Source organism: Ahaetulla prasina, chromosome 5, assembly GCF_028640845.1.
Source record: "Ahaetulla prasina isolate Xishuangbanna chromosome 5, ASM2864084v1, whole genome shotgun sequence".
NCBI lineage: Eukaryota > Metazoa > Chordata > Lepidosauria > Squamata > Colubridae > Ahaetulla > Ahaetulla prasina.
This window is the reverse complement of record NC_080543.1, coordinates 77014992-77033883: the sequence shown is the minus strand read 5'-3', so window position 1 is coordinate 77033883 and position 18892 is coordinate 77014992. Positions and strand designations below refer to the sequence as shown.

The following is an 18892-nucleotide window of genomic DNA, read 5'->3' as shown; positions in this document are numbered from 1 at the left end:
ATCTCTACCTTTTCCTCTACTTTTTGAATTCTTTCTTCATTTTTCCCAATCAGGTCTTTCATTTCTTTTAAGTCCTGTTTCAAATCATCATGGAGTGATTGTATGAGATTTTTTTAACTCCATCATCTCCAAAGTTTTTTGTGTTTCTGTCAATGAGGGGCTTGCTGCTGGATGTAGATGTACTATACGTTTCTTCCTTTTGATGCTATATAAGATAAATTTGAAATCCACTTATGATTTATTTGTGATCGAGGTATCTAATCCTCCCTGATGGTTGGATTAGAAAAAGTAAAAAATAGAAAAATAAAATGAGAGTCAGTCACACTCCCAAAAATAAAATATGAGGAATATTACCAATCCAACAATAAAAAAGGAGAAAGAAAAAAGGCAAAAAAGCCAAAAAAGCAAATAAGAAAAATCTTAAGAACCAAGAGAAAAAATAAAAATAAAAAATCAAGGCAAACAAAAAATTTCTTCAGGCTCTTCTTGCCTTAATCCAAATTCTAAACCATCCACCTCTTTCCCAATCCAGTAGCAAGAGACAGAGAAAAAGAAGGATGCAAAAAAAGGGGGGAAAGCACCCCAAATTATCCACTCCTTATTCCCTTTAGTCACTAATAAAAGGTAAAAAAAAGGAAAAAGAGAATGCAAAAAAAAATAAATCCAATACTTATCCACTACAGCAGGACCCAAACAAAGTACTTCAAAGAGTTCACAAGAAGGCAAATAAAAGAATAAGGAAAAAAATAAAAATTTGAAAAATAAAAACAAAGTTAACAATCCAATCCTTCTCTCTTGCACATCTGCTTTCTTATCATTCCAGTCAGAACTGTCAAGGTCAGCCTTAGAGCTAGTTACTTCAAAGTCCTTTTTTCCCCTCTTTATTTCTTCTGCCACTAGATGCACTGCAAGCTACTTCATTCAATAGAGCAGAGCATTTTCAATACCTTTAATGCTTTTAGTTAATTCTGCTCAAATGTTAGTTCATAATTATTTACAACCATCCCATCTCATTACAAAAAATGTAGGGTTCAATCTTCTCAAATTGGTTAATCCTGACTTTTAAAAGAGTTCCCAAATTCTTCCATTTTCTCATTCAAAAAAAAATTTTTTTGCCTTGGACTTTCTCTTTCCTTGCCGACCAAATGCTGGAAGTGAGAGCCCGCTCTCTCTCCTCACTCTCAGCCTCTTTTCCACTCTATTTTCTTGCAAGTGGATATGAAGGGAAACTTTTTTTTTCAGAAACAAAGTTTTTCTCACCTTGGTGACACACGCTGTCTTCTTTTTCTTTCTTTCTGTTGTGGCCACCCCAGCTTCCTAGCGACTTCCATGGCCGCTTTCTCCACAGCCCAGTTTAAGGAGCTTCTTCTGACCAAGCAGGGAGTTTGCGATCTCCTGTGCTGGTCAGTCCGTGCTCCTCTTGTTCATTGTCCCTAAAGGATGACTTATGTCACTTAAGATCCCTGGACAGCAGAGAGATCGACGAATCTTCAGGAGCCCCCCAAAACCCTGTCGTATCGCTGTGATGCTGGCTATGCCTCCTCCAAGCCTTCTTTGAAGAAGTGGACCAGGAGTTGTTCAGGCCAGTTCCACAATTTCCCAAATCTCCAAAACTCTCTGACATAATCTTTGGCTGGGCGGCCCCTCTGCTTAATGGTTTTGATTTCTGCCTCTACTTCTTGGCCTTGGGGATTCATCTTCAAACCTATTCCTCAACTCCTGTAAGAACTCATCAATGTGCCCCAGCTCCGGAGCGTCTTTATCATGCAGTTGTGTCACCCACTCTGCAGCCTCCCTGTCTAGGTTTTCTGGATGGCCTAGATGATTGCCTGGTTATTAGGGTAGTTGTCCCCATAATGATCGATGTGGGCCCACACCAAGTTTAGGTAGAAAGCCAACTTGTCCAAGCTCCTATCAAAGGCTGCTCTGAAGTGTGGTAGTGTAGCTGGCTGAGGTGGAGGAGCAGGGGCTGGAGCCCATTGAGCTTGCCCTGGTAGTAAGCCGAACCCGGCAGCAGCTGGGGCTGTCTAAGCAGACTTGCCTCCTCCATCTTGATGGGCCCTAACCCTAACCCTAACCCTAACCCTAACCCAGGCTTGACTGGGCCAAGAAAGCAGCAAAGGGCTGGTGGCATAGGTCCCCGCTGTGATTGACCTGCCTGCCTGCAAGGAACCAGTCTTGAGCTGGATTGAGCAGGCAGAAGCAGTGGACTCTAATGGTTCCCATGGTTTTCACCTAATTAAAAGTAAAAGTATGTTACTTTCCCAAAACAACCAGTCACATGATCAAATCAGGATGCAGTCCAGTTGCTAGGTGACCTCAGTCCCCTCCTTCCAGAATGCAGGAATGTTCTTGGTTCCCAAGAGTAAGAATCTTGTTTTGACTACAAAGCCCCAGCTATTGCTACTCCCCCCTCTCTATCCCTCAGCTCCAGTGTGTCAGTGCTAAAGTCTCAAAATGGCCTCAGGCCAGCTTCAGGGTTGACACCTAACCTACTCCCTGCCTGATCAGCTGACCAACGCAAAACCTCACCACTCTCCTCCTCCTCCTCTTCCTCCCGCTCGAGCAGCAATCGGCTCAGTGGCACAATGAGGTCTCATTCCTCCCCTGGCATGGTGAGCTCTGGTGGGCTGGATGTGGGTGTGAGGTGCCTGCCCCCATGGTACCTCCTCAGTTGAAGGCTTTGTTCCTGCCTTCAAACAGTAAGGCTGGTGCACACAAGTGAGCAGTGCACCTGGGGCAAGGACAGTGTTGGTTCCTGTGCCTGGCTGATTCCGATTCCACAGCCAGCCTTACTGTGAGTGCAGGAATTAAGTCTTCAACTGAGTGAGGCAACACCGTGGGGCCAAGCCCCTCACACCCATGTCAGAATTCACCGTGCAGGGGAGGACTGAGACCTCATTGTCCCACGGATCCCACCACTGCTTGAGTAGTGAGGACAATGAGGAGGAGGAGAAGAAGAGCAGTGGGGCTCTGTGCAGGCTGGCTGGCCAGACAGAGAGTAGGTCAGGCAGGGCTGGCTTGCTGGGAAGGGGGGATCATGGGTATTCTATTCTATTCTATTCTATTCTATTCTATTCTATTCTATTCTATTCTATTCTATTCTATTCTATTCTATTCTATTTTATTCTATTTTATTCTATTCTTTATTAAACCTAATGGTGTTGGCTTTGATGACATTTTAAAAACTTACTTTACATTTAAACACATGCAACAGTCTAATAGTAGTTCCTGCACAAATTACACAGCATAATTCATGCCAAGAGGCACTATGTTGATAAATTTTGTAGAAATAATCTGTGAAGTGTTGCCCTTAGTAGCAAAAGGCCAGCATAAGTAGTTTATAAGTAGTTTTTCCTGAACTCCATCACTCTGCTAAACAAATAATTCCCTCAACACTGTCAAACTAGTTACTAAGTCTGCATTATTTTTAATCTTCTCATCGTTCCTATCACCCATCTCCTCCTACTTATTACTGTATGACCTTGTTACTGGTATCCTTAAGATTTATATTGACTGTTTCCCTATGACTATCATTAAGTGTTGTACCTTATGATTCTTGACAAATGTATCTTTTTTTTTATGTACTCCACGAGCAAATGCACCAAGACAAATTCCTTGTGTGTCCAATCACACTTGGCCAATAAAGAATTCTATTCTATTATGAAGCTAGGTAATGGAAAGCACTATAGAATACTTGGACTAGCATTGTTAAAAGATTTTCCTGTGGCACTTGGGGGGAGGATTGCAAAACTCTGCTATTTCCTACAAATAAACTCCCAGGAAATTGCCTTTTCCTAGATAGAGCAGGATTAGCACTTGTAGGCTCAGATTATAGCCATGATTGTTTTAACATTTGTTCTTTGCTATTTAACTTAGCATCAATCATTTGGATCGATTTTTTTATACAACATTGGTTGTTGTATAACTTAGCCTTACTTAGAAACAAAAAGGCAGTTTAGCACTCAATTCCATTCCATTCCATCATTGTCAAAAGATATCTAATTTATTTCTGTCTAGGTCCAATACGCTACATCCAACATTATGTGAGTTAACTATGTAATATGACTTCTTCTTTGTAATCAAAATTAATACCCTTCTCTAAAATTTGCTGGAACAGAAATGATTTCACAGGGAACATGAAATCTATTCAAGTGGCAGAGGTCATTATGTCAGATTTTTCCATGATCAAAAAAAAAAAAATCCTTTCTAATTGAGACCTCCAACACCTAGAAACGAGTAAAGTAATAACTAGCAGCCAGCACGGGTTTGTTTAAAACAGATCATGCCAACTCAATCTTATCTCATTCTTCAACATAGTGACTAAATTAGTAGACCAGTGAAATACTGCAGACATAATATACTTCAGCAAGGCATTTGACAAAGCAGACCACAACATAATTCTTCGTAAGCTAGAAAAAAGTGGGATAGATAGCTTCACCACCAGATGGATTCACAACTGGCTGACAAATCTTACTCAACGAATAGTACTTAATGGATCTAAGTCTACATGGAGAGATGTAAGCAGTGGGGTACCACAAGGTTCCATCTTAGACTCTTCAATATCTTTATAAATGACTTAGACAAGGGAATAGAAGGGGAATTTACCAAATTTACGGATGATACTAAGCTGGTAGGAATGGCTAATACCCTAGAAGATAGGCTGAAGATCCAGAATGGTTACAGGAACTGGGTATGGCTAATCTAGTGAAGAGAAGGACCAAGGAAGACATGATAGCTATCTTCCAATACTTGAGGGGCTGCCAGAGATAGGAGGGGGTCAAGCTGTTTTCCAAAGCACCTGAAGGCCAGACAAGGAATAATGGATGGAAACTGACCAAGGAGAGATTCAACCTAGAAATGAGGAGGAACTTTCTGACAGTGAGAATGATCAACCAATGGAACAGCTTGCCTTCGGAAGTTGTGGGAGCTTCATCACTTGAGACTTTCAAGAAAAGATTGGACTGCCATTTGTCTGAAATGATGTAGGGTCTCCTGCTTGAGCGGGGGATTGGACTAAATGACCTATAAGGTCCCTTCCAACTCTGTTAATCTAATGTAATTTGTGCAGCTCAAAAAAGCAGTCTTGGAAAAAAATACAAAATCTGTATTTTTAAGGACCCATGAAAGATCTGACAAGCATTATGAAAAATGCTGGTTAGGCATTCTCCTGCAGCCTTAGAAAAAGTGGCCTTGGAGGGCAGTTCTCACTGATCCACAGAAAGGGAGTACCCACAGTAACCTAAAATAGCTAATAGGAAAGTTGGGATATTCCCATCCCCTGATAGCATCAGTATTGACATTCATTGGAGAAGTATGCCAAATTGTATCCATGGATACAAGAAGGGAAAACTACCATTAAATTAATAGCTATGGATGATTGTTCATCCTCAACCTCATATATGGGCTGGGGGTGAATCAAAGCAAAGTCATGTAGATATGGCAAAAGAAAGCAGTGACTACTGAGTCATATTAGAGGAAGAGCTTTAAAAGGGAGAGGTTAGGGTCTGAATGCAGAAGGTAAAACGGAAGGAGAAAAGGATATTTTATGGTGGCTGAAGAATTGAAGGAAAATATTTTGGGGTTCAGGCCCATTGTTGCAATGCCAGTAAATAATTCTTTCTCCTGCTATCCTTATCTGGTGCAGCCAAAGTGGGACTGTATTTACATTGTCTCATCAATGGAGAAGGGACACGGTGGTTCAGGGTTAGGATGTCGAGCTTGTCGATCGAAAGGTCGGCAGCTCAGCGGTTCGAATCCCTAGTGGTGCCGTGTAATGGGGTGAGCTCCCGTTACTTGTCCCAGCTTCTGCCAACCTAGCGGTTTCGAAAGCATGTAAAAATGCAAGTAGAAAAAATAGGGACCACCTTTGTTGGGAAGGTAACAGCGTTCTGTGCGCCTTTAGTGTTGAGTCATGCTGGCCACATAACCACAGAGATGTCTTCGGACAGTGCTGGCTCTTCGGCTTTGAAACGGAGATGAGCACTGCCCCCTAGAGTCGGCAATGACTAGCACGTATGTGCGAGGGGAACCTTTACCTTTACCTTTACCTTTACATCAATGGAGGGCTCCATCTGAGAGGCTTATCTTTGGGCCCAGAAAGCTTTATTGATTCCCCTCTGCACACATATTGGCAATTATAATAAGGATGTAGGAATTGAAATTGATTGTTTCAAGTTTTTCCCCAACTTTCTAGAACTGTTGAATCTGCAATGTTAGTTTCACATGAGAGCTGACCATGAGAAACTCTCCAAAGATCACTCCTTTTTTTTTTCTATTCTTTGTTTAATATGACATAAGCCAAAAGAAGAGAGATGATATGCACAATAGCCAGCTTTTTTATTATTAGTGGAAATAATCTCTATTTGATCTCTTAATTAAACTTTTTCTGATACTGGCTCATACTGTATACTATTTGTTAATGCAATTTATTTAATGGGGGAAATTAAGGATATTTCAAATTAAATTTTTAGAAATTGGGATAAATAGCAGTGAGAGTACCACTTCAAATCAATAGATAATTGAAATATGTACATCTCTGTCTCCACTTCTAAAATATTTCACTGGAAGAAAACAAGCTTGAAGGATATTATAAAGTTATATCACTCTCCTTAAGATTTAACTTTTTTAAAAAAAAATCTTTATCAAGTAATATTGGTGTAAGCAAGTAGCAATAAATTCATATGTGATAACTTCCACAACTGACAATTGATTTTGCTTTCTTTTTTCATAATTTGACTTTTTCCATCTTCTAGACTTTGACGGCACCGGCTCCATTTGCAGATGAAACAAGCTGTCAGTGCAAAGCTCCTCATGAGAAGCTAACCATTGCTCAGGCCCATCTTGGAACACCTGGTGAGTCTGGTATTATGCAGTTTGAATTAATTTCAGAATGGATTTCAACTACATTAGTGCAGAGCCTTGATTTCCCAGCAGACTGGCCTTTGTAGTCCCATCTCTCCCCCATTTAAGGGGCACCAGCTGAGAAAACTGGAATAAAGTGCAGGTAGTCCTTGCCATACAATGTTTTAGTGACTGTTCAAAGTTACAGTGGCACTAAAAAAGTGACATGATCCTTTTTCACACTTACAACCATTGCAGCATCTCCATGATCTCTCCAACAAAAATTCGAATGCTTGGCAACTGGTTCATATTTATGACAGTTGCAGTGTCCTGGGATCTGAGATCATATTCTGTGACCTTCTGACTTTATTTTTATTGTTTTTTTTTTAATCCTATGTTAGCCACCTAGAGTTGCTTTTTGCAGTTTGACAGCCATAAAAAATAAATAAGTAAATTAAACATGTGAACATATTTAAAAGCAGCTCTGCCAATAGGCAGACTGAAACAATCACCCCAGAAACAGATGTTGGGGTGGCAGGGTTAGCAGAAATAGCTCTGCTATTCCTTCTGGGTCCTTTATTTATTTTATTTATTTATTTTGTCACACAGTATATATAAGCGTAAGCATGAAATAACTATACAATATATAAGTATATATATATAAGTATATATATATAAGTATGAGTATGTAATAACTAAATTAATTGGATATAATGAAAGGAAACAATAGGACAGGAACGGTTGATACTCTTGTGCTCTTATGCACGCCCCTTATAGACCTCTTAGGAATGAGGTGCTCACTCTTCCCTTTTGGGGATGACAGAGGTCTGTATTCTATACAAAATTAGCCAGATTAGCTTGTTGCCCTCACAATCCTGTCCCATAACAAATTCAGCTCTCTTTTAAGGCAATCCGTGATCCCTTGGATCATCTTTTCAGAGATATTTCCTTATCAGTTTCCTCAATGTCCAATTGTTAAAATTACAGAGCCTCAGATAATTTTTGTGTTATAAAATGTTGTATAAAATTTGCCAAATTTGAACTGCATGGAAGTCATGGGTTCCAGATTTTGGGCACATTCTGTAAATTATCCCAGTTGACATACAGTTCAAAAATTATCCCAGTTGACATACAGTTCAAAAAGGTTGCCTGTGGTGCACCATATTACCCAGTTAAAGGTTACAGGAAAGAGAATTTTAGTAGCATATAGATGAAAAAGTACCAAGAAATAAACATTTGAGTTACAAATGTGTGCCTATTTTTCTCATTTTAGAAGAGTGCTTTCTGTTTTAGCTCTGCTATATAGAAGCAATCCAATTATGTTTGGGTTATTATATTATTATAATTATTATAATTTACTGGCGTCCAAGTAAATTATATCGACAGCATTCCTTTGGTCCTCTAAATTTTGTCATTTTGTCAAAGAATGCAATGAGATTAGATCACGCCAGACTAATCTCATTGCATTCTTTGACAAAATGACAAAATTAGTGGACCAGAGGAATGCTGTCGATATACTTGGACTTCATTTGATAAAGTAGACCATAACCTAGTACTAGATAAAGTAGAAAAATGTGGATTAGACAGTACCACCACCAGATGGATTCGTAACTGGCTGACCAACTGCACTCAACGTGTAGTCCTCAATGGAACTACATTGGGGGTTTTAGCGGGCTTCTTAACAGGGGTTTTTAATCTTTTGTAATTTTTTATCTAATATTTTTAAGTATACAGCGGTTTAATTAGATTTTTAATCTTGTTACAGTATTTTAAATTGTTTTTGGATTATTGTCGTTTTATTTGCTGTACACTGCCCTGAGTCTTCGGAGAAGGGCGGTATAAAAATATGAAATAATAATAATAATAATAATAATAATAATAATAATAATAATAATAATAATAATAATAATAATAATAATAATAATACATCCACATGGAGGGAAGTATGCAATGGAGTACCCCAAGACTCTGTTTTAGGCCCAGTACTCTTAAAGATCTTCATCAATGACTTGGACAAGGGGATAGATGGGGAACTCATCAAATTTGCAGATGACACCAAGCTGGCAGGAATAGCCAACACTCCAGAAGATAAACTCAAGGATCTTGACAGACTTGAACATTGGGCGCCAACTAACAAAATGAAATTCAACAGTGAAAAAAGTAAGGTTCTACATTTAGGCAAAAAACAACAACAAAGTGCACAGGTACCGTATATGTGGTACCTTTCTCAATAGTAGTAACTGTGAGAGGGATCTTGGAGTCCTAGTGGACAGCCATTTACTATAGATATGAGCCAGCAGTGTGCAAAAAAGCCAACACAGTTCTGGGCTGCATAAACAGAGGGATAGAATCAAGATCACGTGAAGTGTTAATACCACTTTATAATGCCTTGGTAAGGTCACACTTGGAATATTGCATTCAGTTTTGGTCACCACGATGTAAAAAAGATGTTGAGACTCTAGAAAGAGTGCAGAGAAGAGCAACAAAGATGATTAGGTGACTGGAGGCTAAAACATATGAAGAACGGTTGCAGGAACTGGGTATGTCTAGTTTAATGAAAAGAAGGACTAGGGGAGACATGATAGCAGTGTTCCAATATCTCAGGGGTTGCCACAAAGAAGAGGGAGTCAAACTATTCTTCAAAGCACCTGAGGGTAGAACAAGAAGCAATGGGTGGAAACTAATCAAGGAGAGAAGCAACTTAGAACTAAGGAGAAATTTCCTGACAGTTAGAACAATCAATAAGTAGAACAACTTGCCTGCAGAAGTTGTGAATTCTCCAACACTGGAAATTTTTAAGAAAATGTTGGATAGCCATTTGTCTGAAATGGTGTAGGGTTTCCTGCCTGGGCAGGGGGTTGGACTAGAAGACCTCCAAGGTCCCTTCCAACTCTGTTATTATGTTATGTTATCATTCATAAACATTTTTTATCTGGTACTTTATGTCTTTATTAGGGAAAATCTCTTTGAGCTAAATTCACCTTCTAGTAATAATGTTGTACAGATTTCATGAAATAGAGCAATGGAACAATCTTTTCTTTTGGGATGCAAATCAAATTCCCAATCTGATCTAGGGCCCCGGAATTTCTTGGTGATCTTCTATCCAAAAAGCAACCTGGGTCTGACTCTTGTTAGCTTTTGAGCCTAGCTAAGATCAGCCAGTCACTGTTTTTTTGGATTTTTTATCATTCATGGAAGACAATTTTTCTAATATGGACTTTTTTATTGGGCTAAGCGGTTCAACCCTGCCTGAATCTCTTCCTTGTATTTCTGAATAGATGTAGCAAATGTATCATTATAATCTGACTAGATTTGAGATAAATATCTGGTTTAACATGGAAATTGTTTCTTATGTTCATAGTGGACAGACCTGTCAGAGTCTATGCAGATGGAATATTTGATCTCTTCCATTCTGGTCATGCAAGAGCTCTCATGCAAGCCAAAACTCTGTTTCCTAATAGCTACTTATTAGTAGGAGGTAAGCCTGACATTTGAACAAAGATTACTTTTAGACTGATATTCTCGTTTATATAATTTGCTAAACTAGCCCAGATTTTGTGAGTTTTCTAATTTTACTGAAAAGCAAGATTTTAATTGTAACCTTTTCCTAAGAAATAGTAGGAAAGAACTAAAGTGCTTGCAAATATCACATAAACAGTTTGTTAATCAATAAGGTAATTTTTCTCTGACCAAGAAGATCTTTTTTCTGTTTTTAAAGCTGACCTGTTACCTAAGACTTGTAGAACCTATGAAATTGAGATAAGAAAAGAAATAAATTCAATATTATGTATGATCAAGATCAGTTCTTGATTCTTCTTTCTCAGATATTAAAAACAGAATGGAGGAATGGAATGTGGAATGGAGCCTATTGAATGTCATTTCATCCAAATTTATACACTGAAATATAATTGCTTTTTCCATTTGTTTGTATTAAGAGAAGACAATTGAACAACATGTCCCTATGACTAATATTCTGAAATTTCCATAAGAAATCAGAACAATAGTAATATCCATAAAAAGAAATGCCATGAAGAATGTGGAAATGCTGAAATAAAACAATGGCCAGGCTAGCTTCCCTCAATTTCATTGCTATTTCTGTGTCTTGAGACAAATCTCAGACTTTCCAGCTAGTTCTGCAAAGAGAACTGCAAGAAAAGATTCACCATTCCACAATTGAAAAGCTTTGGGACTTGCGTCTGAAAGAAAGTAAGTCCCACTAGCAATTTTTCTGACCAACAAATCAGAGAAACAGCTATCCAACATAGGAAAGCTTTTATGACCATCCAATATAAGCAAGTTTTCAATTGACTAAATGTGATCAAGGGACTGAAAAATGTTTTCCAATTTTAGATTGTTACTTTTGTGATTTGGTATGACAACTACTGGCTTAAAACTCTGAAAATAGATTTGAATAATTTATATGAATTTTACAAATCAGACTTACTCTTTTTGAAATCTTGCATGTATGTCAGTTTGCAGTGATGATCTAACACATAAGTATAAAGGTTTCACTGTAATGAATGAAGAAGAACGTTATGAGGCCCTCAGGCACTGCCGCTATGTCGATGAAGTAATCAGAGATGCTCCATGGACACTCACAGAAGAGTTTTTGGAAAAGCATAAGGTATAGTATTGTGTAGTTCAGATTGTAATTCAGAAGTGGTAATAATTCTTTCCTTTTGCTTTTAGCTGTGATGGTAGCAACACTGTGAAAAATCTCCTTTCCTTTTCTTGTCTTCTTTTAGATGCTATGCATTCAGAATTTTTGAAAATGTAATTAGGATTTGAGGAAGTGAAAAAGAATAACTTTTCATGCAACTATAATAAAAAGGGAAAATAACTTTTCAAACATCAACTCCATTTCAATAATAACAATGATAGTACAACTGGATTAAAATCCTGTATGAAATCTTCTTTCCATCCATTTATCTGTTACTTTAATAGGCCTTTCTTGTAGCATTCCAAGCTCCCAAATGTCCAAAATAGCGTAGCATTTAGGCTAATACACCACCCAATAGCACTTTACAATGCTCTCTCGGCGATTTATAATATAAGCATTATTTGCATATTGCCCCCAACAATCTGGATCCTCATTTACCGACCTTGGAAGGATGGAAAGCTGAGTCAACCTTGAGCCCCATCAGGACTGAACTCCAGACTATGAGCAGAGTTTGCCTGCAATACTGCACTTAATCATTACAAAACCAGAGCTCCTAGTAACCAGATGAACAATACAGATGCAGAAACCTGGATTTTCTCCAAAAGGTTTATAATTATAAGCTGTATATAGAAGTTACTTGCATATTTTGGATGAAACTGCAAGCATATATCCATGAAAAATCATACTGGTTCATTGAATTGTAAGGTTAGCTACCCTTCACTTTCTATTACAAGTTTATGTCACCCATTTCTCAATAATATACAAAGTTCAAATATATAAATATATAAATATATTATATTAAATATATAAATAGCTATGACTAAATTCCCACTTATTTGGAATAACTTTAATAAGTTGTATTATATTAAGAAGCATAATAGTAAAAATGTCATTAAAATATTCTGAGATAAGTTAGCATGATTCTTTAGGTTTTAGCATATTTTGTATTACTGATGCGGTACTTAATATAATTGTAAACAGTTTAGATTCTTTAACTGATATTACATATATAACTAAAAGGTTTTGTACTTTCATGTGTTATACAGGTAGTCCTCAGGTTATGAATGTAATGGAGCGTGCCAATTCCATTCATAACCATTCATAACCCGAGGATTCATGGGAGTGAATCTCATACCTTGAACAATATCACTCCCTGATTTCGCCAACATAGTTAATAATTGAATGTGCAGCTCATTAAGTGCACATGAAGTATTTCAGGGTGGATTAGGCCATGGGGGGGGGCTAGTGATGGAACAGGCCACCTACTTTAAATCACCCAAGGCCTCCCCTGACCCACAGATACTTCATTCTCCATTCCCTGGGGTCCCCACAATTGCTTCACACACACCCCATCCTGCCATACAGGGTGACTTAGCTTATGAAGACCTGTCTCCACTCCAGCCTATTTCTTTGCCTACTTCCTCCTTTCTCATCAGCAAAGGGCTCGACAAGGCCTCTGGCATCTTCCAGGCCTCCTTTTTCATCGTGTCCCTCCTGGTTAGTGCTGGCTACACAGGAAGTGACACGAGGCTGGCTCCGGGGAATTATAAATGCTTCGTTGATGGAAGGGGTTTTCCCCGCCGCCTTGAAAGAGGCGGTGGTGAGGCCCCTCCTCAAGAAGCCTTCCGTGGATCCAGCTATTTTGGGGAATTACCGTCCAGTCTCCAACCTTCGCTTTGTGGCGAAGGTTGTAGAGAGTGTGGTGGCATGGCAGCTTCCCCAGTACCTGGATGAAGCTGTCTATCTAGACCCGTTCCAGTCCGGCTTCCGGCCCGGTCATAGTACGGAGACAGCTTTGGTCGCATTGGTGGATGACCTCTGGAGGGCCAGGGATAGGGGTTGTTCCTCTGCCCTGGTCCTATTAGATCTCTCAGCGGCTTTTGATACCATCAACCATGGTATCCTGCTGCACCGGTTGGGGGGTTTGGGAGTGGGAGGCACCGTTTATCGGTGGTTCTCCTCCTATCTCTCTTACCGGTCGCAGACAGTGTTGACAGGGGGGCAGAGATCGAGCGGCATCTTACTTGTGGGGTGCCTCAAGGGTCGATTCTCTCGCCTCTCCTGTTCAACATCTATATGAAGCCGCTGGGTGAGGTCATCAGTGGCTTCGGGGTGAGTTACCATCTGTACGCTGATGACACGCAGCTGTACTTCTCCACTCCGGGCCACCCCAACGAAGCTGTCAAAGTGCTGTCCCGGTGTCTGGAAGCCGTACGGGTCTGGATGGGGAGAAACAGACTCAAGCTCAATCCCTCCAAGACAGAGTGGCTGTGGATACCGGCACCCCGGTACAGTCAGCTGCAACCGCAGTTGACTGTTGGGGGCGAGTTATTGGCCCCAATGGAAAGGGTGCGCAACTTGGGTGTCCTCCTGGATGGGCGGCTGTCATTTGATGATCATTTGGTGGCCGTCTCCAGGAGGGCCTTTTACTAGTACGCTTGGTCCGCCAGTTGCGCCCCTTCCTTGACCAGGATGCCTTATGCACGGTCACTCACGCTCTTGTCACTTCTCGTTTGGATTATTGCAATGCTCTCTACATGGGGCTGCCCTTGAAGTGCACCCAGAGGCTTCAGCTAGTTCAGAATGCAGCTGCGCGGGTAATAGTGGGAGCCACCCGTTGCTCCCATGTAACACCAATCCTGCGCAGTCTGCACTGGCTTCCTGTGGTCTTTCGGGTGCGCTTTAAGATTCTGGTTACCACCTTTAAAGCGCTCCATGGCTTAGGGCCCGGGTACTTACGGGACCACCTGCTGTTACCGTATGCCTCCCACCAACCCGTACGCTCACACAGAGAGGGTCTTCTCAGGTGCCGTCCGCCAAACAATGTCGGCTGGCGGCCCCAGGGGTAGGGCCTTCTCTGTTGGAGCTCCTGCTCTCTGGAACGAACTTCCCCCTGGTGTACGCCAATTGCCTGATCTTCGGACCTTTCGCCGTGAGCTGAAAACGCATTTATTTATTCAAGCGGGACTGGCTTAAAAGTTTTATTAAATTTTTAAATTGGGGTTTTTATGTATCTTAGGGTTTTAAATTGTTTTAAATTTTGGCCATGTAAGTTATATGCTTGGTTTTAAGATTTGTTTTAATGTGTATATTGTGGGGTTTTTACTATTTTGGCTGTACACCGCCCTGAGTCCTTTGGGAGAAGGGCGGTATAAAAATCTAATAAAATAAATAAAATAAATAAATCGCTGGAGGCCTCGTCAAGCAGATCACCGGTGAGAAAGGAGACCTGGAAGGGAAGCCCTCCTGGCCTCCTTTCTCATCAGCAAAGCACTTTATGATTGTATCCCTTGAGGCTTCAGCAGCCCTTTTTTTTGAAGCCTTTGCCGGTAGGAACAGAGTTTTGGAGGGATGTGCCCACTCTTCCCAAGCTCTGCTGGTGCCAACAAAAGTTTTTTGTGTACAGGAATGCAATCTCCTTGCTTGCTTCAGCAAGGAAATGGCAAACAGAGGGAAGGCTTGAAGGACCGAACCCTTCCCTCCATTTGCAAACATCCAAGCCACAATTAGCATAGAATAGAGGCCTAAAAATGTGAGACCACACAGGATCAGTAGCACAAGATCTAATGCACTGTGAGATCATGTAAGATCAGTAGCATAAGATCTTGTGCTACTGATCTCACATGATCTTGAGGTAAGTTTGTTCTCTGCAAATGCACCGAAAGCCTGAAGCAGGCAAAGAGAGCGCAACAGAGAGGAGATCTTCGCAAGGTAAGCGAGTCTCCACAGGCAAAGTGCCTGTGAAGACCTGGCTGGGGTGGGGGGAATAGGTGGGGAGAATGTTGCAGAGCCTCTGCAGTCATTCGTAAGAGCGAACAACTGCCATGTTGTTCATATATACATAATTTCGTGACTTGTTTGTAAATGCTAGGGGACGCTTATCACGTAACTTCGAACGTTTGCTAAGGGAATGCTTATAACCCAGGGATTACCTCAGGGGTAAAATCTAAAAATTTTCCCTACCGGTTCTGTGGGCATGGCTTAATTGGTGGGCGTGGCTTGGTGGTCAGATGGCTGGGTGGGCGTACAATAAATAATAAAAATATTCATACAGAGTGTAAAAGCAGCTGCATTTCACACTTTACACTTCACACAGCCACAAAAAGCTCAAAAACCAACTTTCACACTTTACACACACACCACAACACAACTGACTCACACACAATGTAAAAGCAGCTGCACCTCATACTTCACACAGCCACAAAAAGCTCAAAAACCAACTTTCACACTTTACACACACACAACACAACACAACTGACTCACACACAATGTAAAAGCAGCTGCACTTCACACTTCACACAGCCACAAAAACTCAAAAACCAACTTTCACACTTTACACACACATACAACACAACTCACACACACACACACACACACAATACCACATACAGCTTTCTGAGATTTTGTGTGTTTGTGTAGTTAGAGTGAAACACTACAGAAACACACCAAATCTCAGAAAGCTGCACAAATATTTTATTTTATTATTTTATTTTATTGCGGACTTCAATTCCACAGTAACTTAATAAGATCCGATCCAGGAGCATTTCACCCCTGGATTACCTGTACAGTAATATAAATTCTATTACAATCATTTAAAATATCTTTATTTAAAATTTGTTTAGTAAGTAAGAAAATTAGGTTTCCAAAGTAAGGGACAACTTAATTTCCTTTTATTCTGTATTTTTAGATTGATTTTGTAGCCCATGATGATATTCCATATTCTTCTGCTGGTTCAGACGATGTTTACAAGCATATAAAGGAGGCGGGTAGGTACACTTGCTATTTCTTTAGATAGCTAACCTCATTATTATCTCACATAACCATCAGACTGAAAAAATATTTTTACTTCAGTGGACTTTTTAAAACCTTAAGTTTTAAGACCACAATAAAGTTTTTAAAAAACATCCTTGACAGGTGACAAAATAGCCTTCCATTGAATACTGCCACTGAAGAGGAACCCATTATCTCTCTAGGTAATTGTTCCACTGCTGAGTCAATTTTAATGATAGAATATATTTCTAAGATTCAGTTGGAATATGCCTTTCTGTAACTATTTATTCTGCAATTGCACTCTGGAATAAAAGAAAACAACCTTGACTTTCTTTGTGTGACATCCTCACATATTTGAAGAATGTTGTAGTCTCAGTCTCCTCAAACTTTTTCTGTCCAACTTTTTCAGAGGTTTTTTCCCCCCTTATCTTCCCTATTGCCCTTCTAGTATATTTGAATCCTTCTTGTTGTGTGGTTCCCAGAATTGACTGTAACACTCAAAGTGGGATCTGATCAAAGTAGAAAAAGTGAAATGATTACTTCTTGTGATTTGGAAATGATTCAGATTTAATTATACTTGCTTGTTTGGCAGCAAGTATACATTATATTGTTGATTCATTATCAGTTCTCCTAAATGTCATACTGTCCAATCTACAGGTATACTTACCTAACTGTAACATTACCTTACAGATGACCCCATTCCCGTTAAAGACCTTGGAGTTTTCATGTCAAATGATCTAAGTGCCAAAGCCCACTGCAACTACATAGCAAAAAAAGCTCTAAGAGTTGTAAACCTAATCTTGCGTAGCTTCTTTTCCAAAAATACCACACTACTAACCAGAGCATATAAAATATTTGCTAGACCAATTCTAGAATACAGCTCGCCTGTTTGGAACCCTCACCACATCTCTGACATCAATACAATTGAACGTGTCCAGAAATATTTTACAAGAAGAGTTCTCCATTCCTCTGAAAACAACAAAATACCTTATCCCACCAGACTTGAAATCCTAGGCTTAAAAAACTTGGAACTCCGTTGCCTACGACAAGACCTAAGTTTAACTCACAGAATCATCTATTGTAATGTCCTTCCTGTTAAAGACTACTTCAGCTTCAATTGCAATAATACTAGAGCAACCAATAGATTTAAACTTAATGTCAACCGCTTTAATCTAGATTGCAGAAAATATGACTTCTGTAACAGAATCATTAGTGCTTGGACTACTTTACCTGACTCTGTGGTCTCTTCCCATAATCCTAAAATCTTCAGCCAAAAACTGTCTACTATTGACCTCAACCCATTCCTAAGGGGACCATAAGGGGCGTGCATAAGCGCACAAAACGTGCCTACCGTTCCTGTCCTATTGTTTTTTCTTTTCTTCTTCCTATATACATATATGCTTATACCTCCTTATATTTACCCATATATGTGTTTATATATTATATAATCTTTTTGTATGATACCTACATAAATTGTTATGACAAAATAAATAAATAAATAAATAAAATAATAAAAACTTACTAAGAATGTCATGAGATACTTCAGCAAATGTTTTGCTAATGTCAAAGTATGTTGGCTCTATCACATTTCCACAATTTATTAAAATTGTGTATGAGAGAGTGCTTTCAACTCAGTCTTGATTCTTGGCAATTGGCTATAATAATCCATGCAGATTTCTTGGCAGTAGTTTTAAAAATAGTTTGCTCTCATCTTCTTTGTAAGGCTGAGGAGAGTAAGTGGCTCAAAGTCATCAGTTGGTTTGCCACCTAAGCAAGGACTAGTCTCCCTGCCTTAAACAAATTTAACTAATTTAAATTTAACAAATTTAAGGGGCATGCATAAGAGCACAAATGTGCCTACCGTTCCTGTCCTATTATTCCCTTTCATTATATCTAATTAATATAGTTATTACATACTTATGCTCATATATATGCTTATATATTATATAGTTGTTACATGTCAATGCTTATATATACTGTTATGACAAAATAAATTAAAAAAAATTGACTCTCATTATAGAAATGACCCTATCCAATAACATGACATGGCATGACAAACAACATGTCATGCCATGATATAATATGTCATAATATTTAGGCAAGACATGCCCTTGACAAATGCTTGCTAATAATTCTGGTGATTATGGCATTTTTTTCAAGGTACTTCTAAAACTTACAAACTTCACTAGAAATTTCCTAGCAATCATTGTATTTATTTATTTATTTATTTATTTAATTCGATTTTTATACCGCCCTTCTCCCGAAGGACTCAGGGCGGTGTACAGCCAAAAGTAAAAAACAAACAATACAATATACAATTTAAAATACAAATTAAAAAACTTATTTTATAATTGGCCTAAAAAACTTTAAAATATATAAAACTAAGACCCCATTAAAATTTGTAATAGAAAATTTAAAATTTAAAATCGATAAAATTTAAGCCAGCCCCGCGCGAATGAAAAGATGTGTCTTCAGTTCGCGGCGGAAGGTCCGAAGGTCAGGTATTTGGCGTAAGCCCGGGGGAAGCTCGTTCCAGAGTGTGGGAGCCCCCACAGAGAAGGACCTTCCCCTGGGGGCCGCCAGCCGACATTGCTTGGCGGACGGCACCCTGAGAAGTCC

At 39.4% G+C, this 18892-nt stretch overlaps 1 protein-coding gene across 1 annotated transcript in view; it reads left to right on the top strand.

Annotated features, from left to right (window-relative positions):
- Positions 1–18892, top strand: part of PCYT1B (phosphate cytidylyltransferase 1B, choline) — a 160968-nt gene that overhangs the window by 97205 nt on the left and 44871 nt on the right. The window contains exons 4-7 of the mRNA XM_058185947.1: positions 6756–6855; positions 10205–10321; positions 11316–11467; positions 16191–16269. Of these exons, the coding sequence (XP_058041930.1) occupies positions 6756–6855; positions 10205–10321; positions 11316–11467; positions 16191–16269 (448 nt within the window). The remainder of the gene's footprint in view (positions 1–6755; positions 6856–10204; positions 10322–11315; positions 11468–16190; positions 16270–18892) is intronic.